Source organism: Monodelphis domestica, chromosome 1 (assembly GCF_027887165.1).
Source record: "Monodelphis domestica isolate mMonDom1 chromosome 1, mMonDom1.pri, whole genome shotgun sequence".
Lineage (NCBI taxonomy): Eukaryota > Metazoa > Chordata > Mammalia > Didelphimorphia > Didelphidae > Monodelphis > Monodelphis domestica.
In genome coordinates this window covers 122,205,761-122,218,106 of record NC_077227.1, presented here as the reverse complement: position 1 = coordinate 122,218,106, position 12,346 = coordinate 122,205,761, and the positions used below count along the sequence as shown (strand labels likewise).

Genomic DNA, 12,346 nt, shown 5'->3' with positions numbered 1-12,346 from the left:
TTGCAGACCTAGCTAACAGGTTAAACTGAATATGGACTTGAAAAAACCCAGAGACTCTGAAATATGGAGCATCGGAGTACATTAGTCTGATGTCTTAGGGACAGTCTTGGAGCACCAGACTTATAAAATGTGTTTACATTCCTCCCACACAGAGAGCCATACCCTCATCATCCCCTTGGAATCAGCTTCATTAAGTTATCCTGAGAACCTTGACAGATCCAAGGCTCCAAATCATGTTTCAGAGAATGTTTTCTGATATATCACGGATATTGACACTTTCAGTAGCTGCCAGCCGCCAACTAATGGCTTCCTGCATCGACTTTTTAGCATTATTTGCTAATATTCATTTTTTTGGAAGCATCCAGCAGCTGGGAACCATTTCAAAGAGTTTGTCTTGCCAGACAGAAGGGATCAGAATCAGCTTAACTTTGCCAGATGACTTTTAATGGCTAACTGCAAAAATTCTTCTTACTTAGGAGAGAATTTGAAGATTAGATCAGAGAAGCTTTCTTCAGTTCAACAAACACTGATTAAGTGCCCACTATGTGCGAGTCACTTGGAATACAAAGTTAAACAGTCCCTGCCTTCTTGTAGCTTCCATTTTATTTCCACTTTAAAGAATACTTCATAGCATGTAAACTTGTGGAACATTGGAATCCTTTTTTTTATGTAAATATGGCCCTTATGAAGAAAAAAATAACTGCATTATTAAAAAAAACCCTGTGTTTTTTTTATTCAGTAATACAAATTTTGCTCCAATTGATAACATGATTGCTTTGGTTCCTGGGGACCAGCAGTTCTAACATCATAAATTTAATTTTGAGACAGAGAAATTCTCCCTAGTGATAGAAAAAAGGTTTAATTTTTTTTTAAGTAGGATTTTTAGGAAATTCCCTATAACAAAAATCCATGAACTTAATTAAAAAAAAAATATTGTGCGAATTGTACTTCAGCATAGTTTCCCCTCATAATCCTATGTATTTTATTTTGCTCATTTAAAAGGACCAGAATTTAAGAATATCTTAAAAGACCAGGCTGAGCCAACTGGCCAACTGATGCAATGAATTTTATTTTATCCAAAAGGCAAAAAAAAAATTGAGATAATAGGGTGGCAATTTTTATTTCAAAGTAAAATGATAGTGTTTGCTTAGATTTGAAAGGTTTTGCATGGGTAAGAGAAATGATACTAAAATTATTTTAAATATTTGAAAAATTAGTTCATTGATTGACCCGTCTGATCCTTTTAGTGCTAAAAAACATTACTCTAAGGTCTACTAGAGTTATTGGGGGTGTTTTACTTTTTTTTTTTGGCCCTTAACTTCTGTCTTAGTATTAATCCTGAAACAGAAGAGTGGTAAGGGCCAGGCAATGGGGGTTAAATGATTTGTCCAGGATCATGCAGCTAGAAAGTAACTGAGACTAGATTTGAACCCAGGATCTCCTAACTGACCCTGGGCCTGGTGCTCTATCCACTGTGCTACCTATTTGCCTGGTCCACTGTTTTTTTTTTTTAAACCCTTACCTTCCACCTTAGAATCAATGCTATATATTGGTTCCAAGGCAGAAGAGTGGTAAGGGCTAGGCAATGGAGGTTAAGTGACTTGCCCAGGGTCACACAACTAGGAAGTGTCTGATTCCAGATTTGAACCCAGGACCTCCCGTCTCTAGGCCCAACTCTTAATCCACTGAGCCACCCAGCTGCCTCCTGGTCTACTGGATTTACCAAACACTGGAACCATTGGGAGTTCATGATACCCATAAAGTGTTAAGGAACTCTCCACCTGTGATCCATTTTGTTTGGGGGGTTTTGATGTGATGTAACCTCCCACAAAGTCCTATGTTAGGCCTTTTTTATGACTTGGAGGTGACCTTGGCCTATGCTGCCCTGGCAGGTTCCAATAAATCTGTTGAGGTTTCCAGTATGGACCTGAAATGATATATTATCAATTGAGAGGCTCAATAGCAGTTGACTGGCCTCCAGATGATGACTTATTCTGGTACAGTAACTATTAAGGCACTGAAGAGGGTCATAATCTGTACTAGTTGGAAGATTAGATCCAGTATTAATGAAATCACAGATCCTTGCTCTATGGAAGCCTAACAATAGTACATGGAGACAGAAACTGAGAGAACTGAACTGTGATTAAGATATAGTCCACAAGGGTATTGTGTGAGGATCTAATAAAATCAAGGGTGTAAAATGCACTGTAAGCCTTTAAGAGACATATAAACAAAAGCCATTATTATTATTATTGTTATTATAATTATCACTGGCAACTGATAATAATAGTGAAGATTTATATGGTACTTACTATGTGCCAGGCACTGTGCTAGACACTTTACATTTATTATCTCATTTGATCTTCCCAGGAATTCTGGAATGTAGGTGTTATTATTACCCCCATTTTACAGATAAGAAAACTGGGTTGAACAGAGGTTAACTTGCCCAGAGTTGCACAGCCAGTAAGTGTCAAAAATCAGATTTGAACTCAAGTCTTTTTGATTCCAGCTCAATGCTACCCAGCTACCCCCAAAATTAGTTTAACTCCTAGCGCATCAGAGTTAAAGGGACCTTTTTTGATAACTTCTCCTGGTTTTACAAATGAAAAAAAAAAGATAGAGACTTCTTCAAATGTTTGAGTAGCTTGCCAGAGTTCACAAAGTCAGGACTAGAACCCAGGTGTCCCGCCTCCAGTTCCTGTGCTCTTTGCAGTACCGTCTCCTGTGTTCTATCAGTGGGATTAGTAGAAGATAGATGAGAATTAGAGTTAGAAGATTTGAGTTTCACTACCAGCTCTGATGCTATCTGTATGACAGATGACAATGCCATTTAAATGACAAGCCATTTCAATCATTTATTGACTCCCCATTTCCTTATCTGTAAAATGAGGGGTTGAATTATAATCTATAAAATGTCTTCTACTTCTAAAATCTAGGATCCTAGATATTCTTTACCTCTATTATCACCAAGCTAGGGCTGCTGGCTCATCATGCAATATAAGTGTTTTCTTCCCAAGGACCTTTGTGATCACATTGCCCTTCCTAGGGCTCAGTAGCAGACATTCTATCTTCCCTGCTGGGGACAGCAAGTTCTTCATTTGTCTCATCTCTTCTCTACTTTTCCATGGAGAATAAAAATGCACCCCATTGCTCTGGATACTTTGGGAAAGGTGTTAGTGTATCGAGTGACATGTGTCTCTGAAAATCTGAGGGAAACAAAGAAAATTTGTTCCATTATGTCTGACAAACCTGATCCCACCTCAGGCAGAATGACTGCTAAGATACCATTATTAGCACTGTTATAGAGCTTATTTTTTTAAATTAGCCTCCTTCTTTGGTGAATAGCCATTTTCCCCCCTTTCAACACAACCCACTCAAAACAGCTAAGGTGGAAACTATCAGGTCAAGCACCTCCTATCACGTCAGACATTATCTGTTCCTCCCTCCAAACGTTGGGTCTTAATTCATATAGCTTCAAGAGATCTTAAAGATTCATTAGTCTGACCCATTTGAGAAATGAGCTTTACTACAAGCTGAAGGGATAGGGATAGTTCTTAGTTTATTTGGCAAGTAGTGAAAAGAGAAGGCTTGCCTGAACCTTGACTGAAACTGCCTAGGATGGTGATTTGGATGAAGTAGGTCCTTAATATTTGTTCCGTTGTTCAATCAAATCAAAGTATCCAAATATAATTACAAAGGAATTGGGGCTTTTTAAGGTCCCTCAGCCCCTGGTTCACCTGGCTGGGGACTCACCTTCAGTTGCCACTTTAGATAATGCACATTGGGGGAATGATGGGAGATGGTTAAAATGAATGAATACAAATGTCTCTAATATTCTAACCCAAGTGAGGTAATGTAATGCTATTCATTTGAGTAATTCCCACCTTGCTTTCAATGAGGGTTGGTTTACTTTTCCTTCTCTGTTTTCTAAATTAAGAAAAAGCTACATTCAGGGGTGGGAGGATGAAATTTCATCTGTGACTCAATCTCTGTGCAGCAGGACAAATGCAGTGGCAGTCAGTCAAGCCTTTGGGTTGGACACTAGCAAAGCCACTGCCTGAGCTATGATGGGGAGAGAAAAGACTGCCTGTCCAAACTCTTCATTTCATAACCTTGAGTGTTCAGTTCCAGCTGTTTACCAAGTGTGTATGCGTGAGCAAGCGTGCCTTCTATGTGTCTGCCTGCTCAGTGCTCCTGGATCCTATTGCCGTATGTCTACTCTATATTGCTGTGCCATTCAGTTTGTCTGCCAGTGTCTCTTTCTGTGTTTGCCATCCTCTGCATGTTGATTCAGTTGAGCCTGTGTGTGGGGAATCTGAATCCTATGCTGTTGCCATAGTTGAATTAGAGGGGAAAGTTAAGGCGTTAATTGGTCAGTAAACTTCATGTCCCAACTGAGTTTTTGCCATTGGTGGGCTTTGTTTTCAGATACTTCACCAGAATGAAAGGGAAACCTGGAAAAGCTGGAAAGCATCCCTCTCTTCTCAAGATGGGGCTGGCACTCAGCTGGCTTGCGTTTGCCTTCTTCACTCCTGCTATGTTCCCAGGTGAGTAATTTCTAATGTCAAGTGATACTCCTAGAAGATCATGGGTGTCCTAAGTGGGATTTTGGTGGTGATAACAGTGGCCAAGACAGTGAAGACCCAGAGATAAGAGAGAACTGCCAGAGAATAGTAGCCTCTAATAAGAGAGTGAAAGGAGGAAGTCTGAAAAGGTGGGCAGTTGAGATGTGAACAGTGTGAGAGAGTGAAATGAGTTTGGATCTTGATTGACATCAGAATACCTGAATCTGCGTAAATTTCTACAACTTACTACCTGTATGACCTTAGACCAGTCATCTGGCCTCTTTGGATGTCAATTTCCTTCTCTTTAAAATTAGGAGGAAGATGTGGTTTATTTGATCTCTAAGCCTTTCCCAAGACAAATTAATTTTAACAAAATGAGTTATTTAGTAATTCTTGCATGTATGCCTTCTGTAGTTTGTTCCCTCTTTACTTTGCCCAGAATCTCGATTGAGATAGCAAAAGTTAAAAATTTAAACCTATTCAAATGAAGACAAAGAAAAAAGAATCTCTAAAATGAATAAATTTTAATAACAATTTAATTATTTTATATTAAAATAGATATATTAAATGTTTTCTATAAATTATTTACATTAATTTATATAAATCATGTGAATCTCCCTGTGAGTGTCAGAGAAATTTAGTAGTAGATAACAGGTGAGGACCCAGACAGGCAGTTTCTCAACATTACTGGGGTCTAGCCATAGACAGCCAGATGTTCTAGTTGAAAGTACATGAGTGGAGCATAAAAATCGGGTATCAGTCAAGAGGCTGAGAGTCAAAAAAGTCAGTTGTAGGATCAGAGAGCCTGGAGGAGGTGAAGGATTCTACTGGCCAGTACTGGGGGATTCTAGTAACAGGTAATAGGTGGAGATGAAAGCAGACTGGTCCCAAGCATCATTGAGATCTGGCAACCAAAGACAAGAAGTAGCTCAAAGGGACTAGGGATAAGGATTCTAATTTCTTGAAGGCTGATGGCCTGGGCTAGTAGGTAGTATTTCAAGGAAGGGAACCTTGTAACCAGGAACAGACTACAACTGCCTGATCTCTCATGGCTCCTTTTATTCCTACTGCCCTGACCATACCTTCAGGTTGAGTTGCCGTAGCTACGAGGGCTGGAGGTATTGTGGGGTCAGTCATCCAGGCTTATTATTCCAGTAGGAGAAGGTAGCCCATTGCTGAAGTTACTAGAGAGAATGATAAAGCAGCTCAAATATACCCATTATCTCTAATTTCTTTTAATGTCTGAGAGCAAAAGAGGACTATCCTGTGAATCAAAAAACAAAACTCTAATCAATAAAAATCAAATATCGAGTGCAAGTTTGTTGAGGAAAACAAAGTTTGAAAAGATGATTAAATATTTTTTTTTAAATTCCAGCCTCATTTACTATAATTGTTTTCATTTTTCTTTTTAAGTGATTGTTTTCTAGAATGAATTCAAGATATTTTCCTCATCATGCCAAGTAGTAATCCTCATGACATCAGAAAGGTGCAGGTAGAACGTAATAATATGTCATGGAATCCTTAATGTGAATTCACTCCAAGAGTTTGAATTAAACTCCATGTGGCAGAGAGATTAGATTTATTCTCTTTGGCTCCAGATGGCAGAAGCCAGAACAATAAGTGAAAGCTGCTAAGAGACAAATTGAAATCTGGTGTCAAGACATTTAATGCTGACTAAGAGTGGAATGGGAGGTCTCTAGAAGTAATGGACTCCTCCTCATTGAAAGTCTTTCAAGGAGAGGCTGGATGACCTTTTGTTGGGAATGTTTTATTTAAGTATTCTTTAGATTGACCTGAATGGCTGCTGTGATCCTTTCCACCTCTAAAATTCCATGATTCTGTGAACATTTATTTTTTTAAACCCTTACCTTATGTCTTACAATCAATACTAAGTATTGGTTCCAAGGTAGAAGAGTGGTAAAAACTAGGCAACTGGGTTTAAGGGACTTGCCCAAGGTCACACTGCTAGGAAGTGTCGGAGGCTAGGTTTGGACTGGTAGGGTCAGAGGCTAGGTTTGGACTGGTAGGGCTCTCAATCCATTGATCCACCAAGCTGCCCTGGGCACTTCTTGATGGACTGAGACCTTCCCTCTTGCTTTACAATTTCAAGTGACTTGAAAATGGCCCCATGTTTATCTAAAACTAGATGTTGGTCAAGTATGGGTGGATCTTAATGGTTTTTGAGGTTTCTTTTCACTCTAAGATTCAGTGAAAAGGAAAACAAACTCTTCATACCCACAACACTTTTCTCATTTTCTGTCTACCATTTTTGTTTAAACCCTTACCTTCTGTCTTAGAACGAGTGCTATGTAATGGTTCCAAGGCAGAAATAATGGTGAGGGCTAGGTGATGGGGGTTAAGTGACTTGCCCAAGTTCTCATAGTTAGGAAATGTGTAAGAACAGATTTGAACCCAGGTTCTTCCAACTCCAAGCCTGGCTCTCTATCCACTGTGCTACCTAGTTGCCTATCTCTCTACTTTTGAGACATATTCTATCTCATACTTCAGAGAAATAGAAACTGTACTATATATAAATTTTGCCTCTATTCTTCTGCTAAAATGATGTTTCAAAAGTTTTAATGCACTTGAAACATTTGTATCTTAATAGTTCACTAAATCTTTTGGGACCCATTGTATTAATAACTGGCACTTATATGATACTTTAAATTATGCAAAAGATATATATATATATATATATATATTTAAACCCTTACCTTATGTTTTGCAATTGATATTATCAGTTCCACTGGAGTTAAGTGACTTGCCCAGGGTCTGAGGCCAGATTTGAACCCAGAACCTTCCAACTCCAAGTCTGACTCTCTATCCACTGTGCCATCTAGCTGCTTCTACATATTTATTACATTTGATGCTCCTCCCAAAAACCGTATGAAGGAGGTACTTTAGGTATTATTATTCCTATCTTGTTGTTCAATCATTCAGTCATGTCTGATTCTGCATGACCCCATGGGCCATAGTTATCCATGGAGTTTTCTTGGAGTGATGTGATATGCTTTTTTTCTGTAGATCCTTTTCTCCCCAGGAAATCAGAGTTAGTGTGACTTGCTCAAGATCATGCTGCTAGGCAATGTTTGAGCCTGGATTTGAAGTCAAATCTTTCTGACTCCAGGACCAACTAACCATCGAGCCCTCCTAGCTGCCTTATATTCCTAATTTACAGATGAAAAAATGGCTTGCCTAAAATCACACAGCTGTGAACTGTCAGAGGCAAAACCTGAACTCCAATCTCTCTAAACTGGGCCATTCCCCTTTTCACTGCACCATGCTATCACTGGCTTGAGCAAATGGCAGAAATTCCAACAAGTATTTCACCAAATGCACTGCAGATCCATGACTGGAAGTCATTTAATAACACTGAATCTGAATCATGCAAAGGGAATCCCAAATTTCCCTGATGGAAGGGTAAGGCGTCAAGGCCCAAAGCAAAAACTTTCCACTCAAAGCTAAAATGTCTAGGATGGCACAGGGACAGGAATATCGGTTGTGTTAAGGCTAAAGGTGAATACGGAGAGAGATGGGTGTTGTTTGCCTGCTCTTGGAATCCTACAAATAGGAGCAGATCAGCTTAACAAGTTAATCCAAGAACAGTTTCCCATTTGGATCTATAGGGTACTGAGCCAAGTCTGAACCACTCCTCCCTAGATCATAGCTGGGGAACTGTACTTCTTTGCCTGTTTGAGCTCAGATTAAATGTATCTGGAATGGAAAGCACTCTCCCTGGGGCAGGACATATAGTGACTCATTGGCCTTGGATAATTGTCTTGGTTATGTCTTGACAGAGGGGATACATGAAGATTTTTCCCTCTCTGGGGTATCCCTTAGATCTCTAGCTCTGCTTCTGAGGCCAAAAGGAGGCTAAGTATTCAACCTGGGTTTGGGTCAAACTGTCATTTGTCAGTTTTCCTTTTTCCATTGGGAGAAATAGTCCCCTGGATTTCTTGCCCATTTTCCCCTGTAGTTTCTTGTCTTCTGGATACTGCAGCAGAAATAGTTTTCTAAAACACATCTTGGCAGTTTTGCCACATATTTGGTAATATAATATTATTGCATTAAGGTAAAGATCCCACTGCTGAGTTAGTCTGTATTTTCCATCTGATGGCCACTAACATGGATCCCTCTGAATTTGCAAAAGAAGAAAATGCTTCATTAAAATCCCACTGAATTGGGGGCAGCTGGGTAATTTAGTGGATTGAGAGTCAGGCCTAGAGACAGGAAGTCCTAAATTAAAATCTGGCCTCAGATACTTCCTAGCTATGTGACCCTGGGCAAGTCACTTAATTCCCATTGCCTAGCCCTTACCACTCTTCTGCCTTGGAACTAATACACAGTATATTGATTCTAAGATGGAAGGTGAAGATTTAAAAAAATCCCACTGAATTCAAACTCCTCCCTTTAATGAACTAATTTGAGTTGAAAATGGTAACTAACATTTCCAGTTTGATGCTTCCATCAGATCCAATGATTAGGTTTAAGGATAGAGGAATGGATTTTGATTCTTTCCCTCAAGTTGTTAGGTACTTTCTTCCTCTTCAAAAGACAACCTAGGTTCTCTCTCTCTCTCTCTCTCCCTCTCTCTCTCTCTCTCTCTCTCTCTCTCTCTCTCTCTCTCTCTCTCTCTCTCTCTCTCTCTCTCTCTCTCTCTCTCTCTCTCTTTCTCTCTCTCTCTCTTTTCATAAATATAATTTCTCCTCAGAGCAATCCACTACTAATTAGCATGGGAGTTTTGACCTTGGACAATCCTTTTACTCTCCTTAAACAATCTAGTGGTCCCTTACTCTAGACCTCAGTTTTCTCATATTCAAAATGGAAATGGATAATTTGATAATGCTAACATTTATGTAAGGTTTTAAAAGCTTTGAGCCTCATAATCAGTTAAGAAGCTAGGTGCTACAGGTAGTTGTTTCTACATATGAATCTGTTTTTGTCTCCATTCTTCTTAGCTTATAGAATTGTAAAAAAGATGATCAATATTGATGATTATTATGGTTTCTCAGATTGCTTCCAAATCTCCAGTTCTATACTCTTTGAAGTAGGAAGTCACAGGATCATAAGTTCCTGGAATTTAGAGCTAGAGGGGGCCTCAAAGGACAGTAAGTCCAACCCCTTTATTTTACAAATGAAAAACCGAGGCACAAAGAGAACAGCCAGCTAGCAAATTCCTTTAGTGAATTTGAACCCAGAGCTTCCTGACTAGAAGTCTAGTATGCTGACTTTCAAAAAGTCACTTGTGTGATAATTTATTGTCTGGGAAATTGTGATAACAAAATGGAACCTGATCAAGGGATAGCATCTTCATTATGGTCAGAGAGAAAGGGAAATCAGTACTACTTTTGAGAGAACAGAAGGGCCCTTAGGAATCAAGAGAGATGAGCTTTGTTTCCAGCATTTAACTTGCCTAGAGACTTGGCAACATTTATTTTTGTGACTCAGCTTTGCCATCTGTAAAGTGGAGATTATTTTGATGCTTCTCCCATTTTGTAGGTGTGAGGGTGAGGGGCAAGGAAGCATCTTGGGAGAAAGACCTATGAAGAGAAAATGGGCATTTAATGGATTGTGGATAAATGGTACTTCTCTTCATTTCCAGGAGCATCAGCAGAATGTCCTGACCATAGTCCTGATTTATATCCCTGGTCTCCTGGTCATAATGAAGATCACCATGTTCACATTGGTGAGGGCAGAAGGCTTCTGCTTACATCCTCAGCCACAGTCCATTCCATCCACATTACAGATGGAGGTAAGCAGCAAAGTATCCTTCAGCAAGCTCTCTCCTCTCTTTTCCTTCCCTGCCTAAAAATCCCTCCTAATAAGAGAAAACGCTAGGACAGGTTTTTGCCATGTGTTCAGAAAGACAGAACAAATGACATGCAGTTAGCTCCAGTTTAAATCATTCAGAGCAGCTGGTTCTTGGAACTAATCATAGGCTCTGTGCAGTTCAGGGCTGGTTTATAGCTTGGTCTTAGAGGTTTTATAAAAGATATTCATCAGTGGCATACTTCTTTATCCTGGTAATTCCCTTCCAAGGCAATTTCTCCTCTAAGCACATTATATGGCAACAACCATATTAAGCAAATATGATGCTATTCACAGGATGTTAGGGCAGCTAGGCATAGTGGTGTCAAAAAGTCCTGGTTTTAACTTCTGTCTCTGGTACCTATAATGTGACCATAGGAAAGTCAGTGAACCTCTTAGTGCCCTCTTTAAGTCTTTAAATGTCAGAGAAGTTGCTAACCTGTACTGGTAGGGAAAAATTCTTCCTTTTTAAAAATTCATTTAGTTGTTTTTCAGTCATGCCCAACTCTTTATGACCCCAGCTGGTGTTTTCTTGGCAGAAATACTAGAGTGGTTGGCCATTTCTTACTCCAGCTCAATTTACAGATGAGGAAATGGAAACAAATAGGGTTAAAGTGATTTGCTCAGGGTCACACAGCTAGGAAGTATATGAGGCGGAATTTGAACTCGAGAAGATAGGTCTTCTAGATTCCAAACCCAATGCTCTATGCATTGCTCCATTTTTTAAAATAGGAGATCCCTAATAACAATAAAATCACAGGTCCAGATCAAAGAAAAGAGGAATGGAAGGAAGGCCAAAAGAGAGAAAGAAAAGTTTCTTCAGGGGAGAATTCCTGAGAGCCTAGATTTAGATCAGGAAATTAATTGAGAAGTCACTTAATCCAACCTTCCCCTCCTGTTACAAAAAAGAAAACTGAGGCCCAGGAAAGTAAGTTGGTCAGGATCATGCCGTAACATTGGAGAAAAAGATATAGTTTGTGAATTATCTTCTAGAAGGCCATATTTGCTACTTACCCTGTGGCTTCCTATAATTTATTTTATCACCTAGGTCTTGGTTTTCTCACCTATAAAATAAAGCAGTTGGACTAATCACCTTTCCAACCATCTTCTAGGTTTTCATTTCTTCTATGCTCATCTCTCCATAGTGCTTCTCAAACTTCACCCTGTTTCTTTCTGGACAGGAAAACTAGTTATTAAGGATAACACTGAGCCAATTGTTTTGCGGACTCGATACATACTTATTGAGAATGGTGGAGAAATGCACGTTGGGAGTGAGACTTGTCTTTTCCAGAGTAATTTCAGCATTGTCTTGTTTGGAAGGTAGGTAAATAGCTTTCCTGGGCTGTACTAAAAGATTGAATTGGATTTAAGAGAGGTTTTTTTTAAAAAAGATGTCAAGAGGTCCTATTCCACTTGTGATATTGATATAAAATAGTCTTCAGTACCTCAGTAATTTGGGAAAAAAACGATTTCATCATTGTAGATATTTTATTCATTAATCCAGACAACCATTCCTCCATTTTGTAGATGATTCTTCATTAATGTCTCTAGCTAAAAAAATTGTCATTTGGTGACCAACCTTTTGGTTGTAAGAAGTATTAATAATAATAATTATTATAACTAGTATCTATATGTCACTTACAATGTGCTAGGTACCATGTTAAATACTTTACAATTATGATATCATTTAATCCTCTCAATAATCCTGGGAGGTAGGGACTCTTTTTATCCCCATTTTTACAGATGAGGAAACTGAGGCAAACAGAGTTAAATAACTTGTCTAAAGTCATGTAACTGGTAATTATCTGAGGCCAAATTTGAACTCAGGCCTTTTTGAGCCTAGGCTGAGTACTCTAATCCACTGAACTACCTACCTTCTACAAAGATGATGAGCTGATCAGTCTTTTTCATTAGCTAATTTGGTTGTTGGGCGACAGATAGTTCATTACTAAGCCCATACTTTTTTTTTTAAC

The 12,346-nt window shown here is 39.0% G+C and overlaps 1 protein-coding gene across 2 annotated transcripts in view; it reads left to right on the top strand.

The window, feature by feature from the left end:
• Positions 1–12,346, top strand: part of CEMIP (cell migration inducing hyaluronidase 1) — a 263,138-nt gene that overhangs the window by 135,815 nt on the left and 114,977 nt on the right. For both annotated transcript variants that reach the window (XM_007479273.3, XM_056806007.1), the window contains exons 2-4: positions 4,429–4,547; positions 10,168–10,317; positions 11,555–11,693. In XM_007479273.3, coding sequence (XP_007479335.1) covers positions 4,442–4,547; positions 10,168–10,317; positions 11,555–11,693 — 395 coding nt within the window. In that variant the 5' untranslated portion in view covers positions 4,429–4,441. The remainder of the gene's footprint in view (positions 1–4,428; positions 4,548–10,167; positions 10,318–11,554; positions 11,694–12,346) is intronic.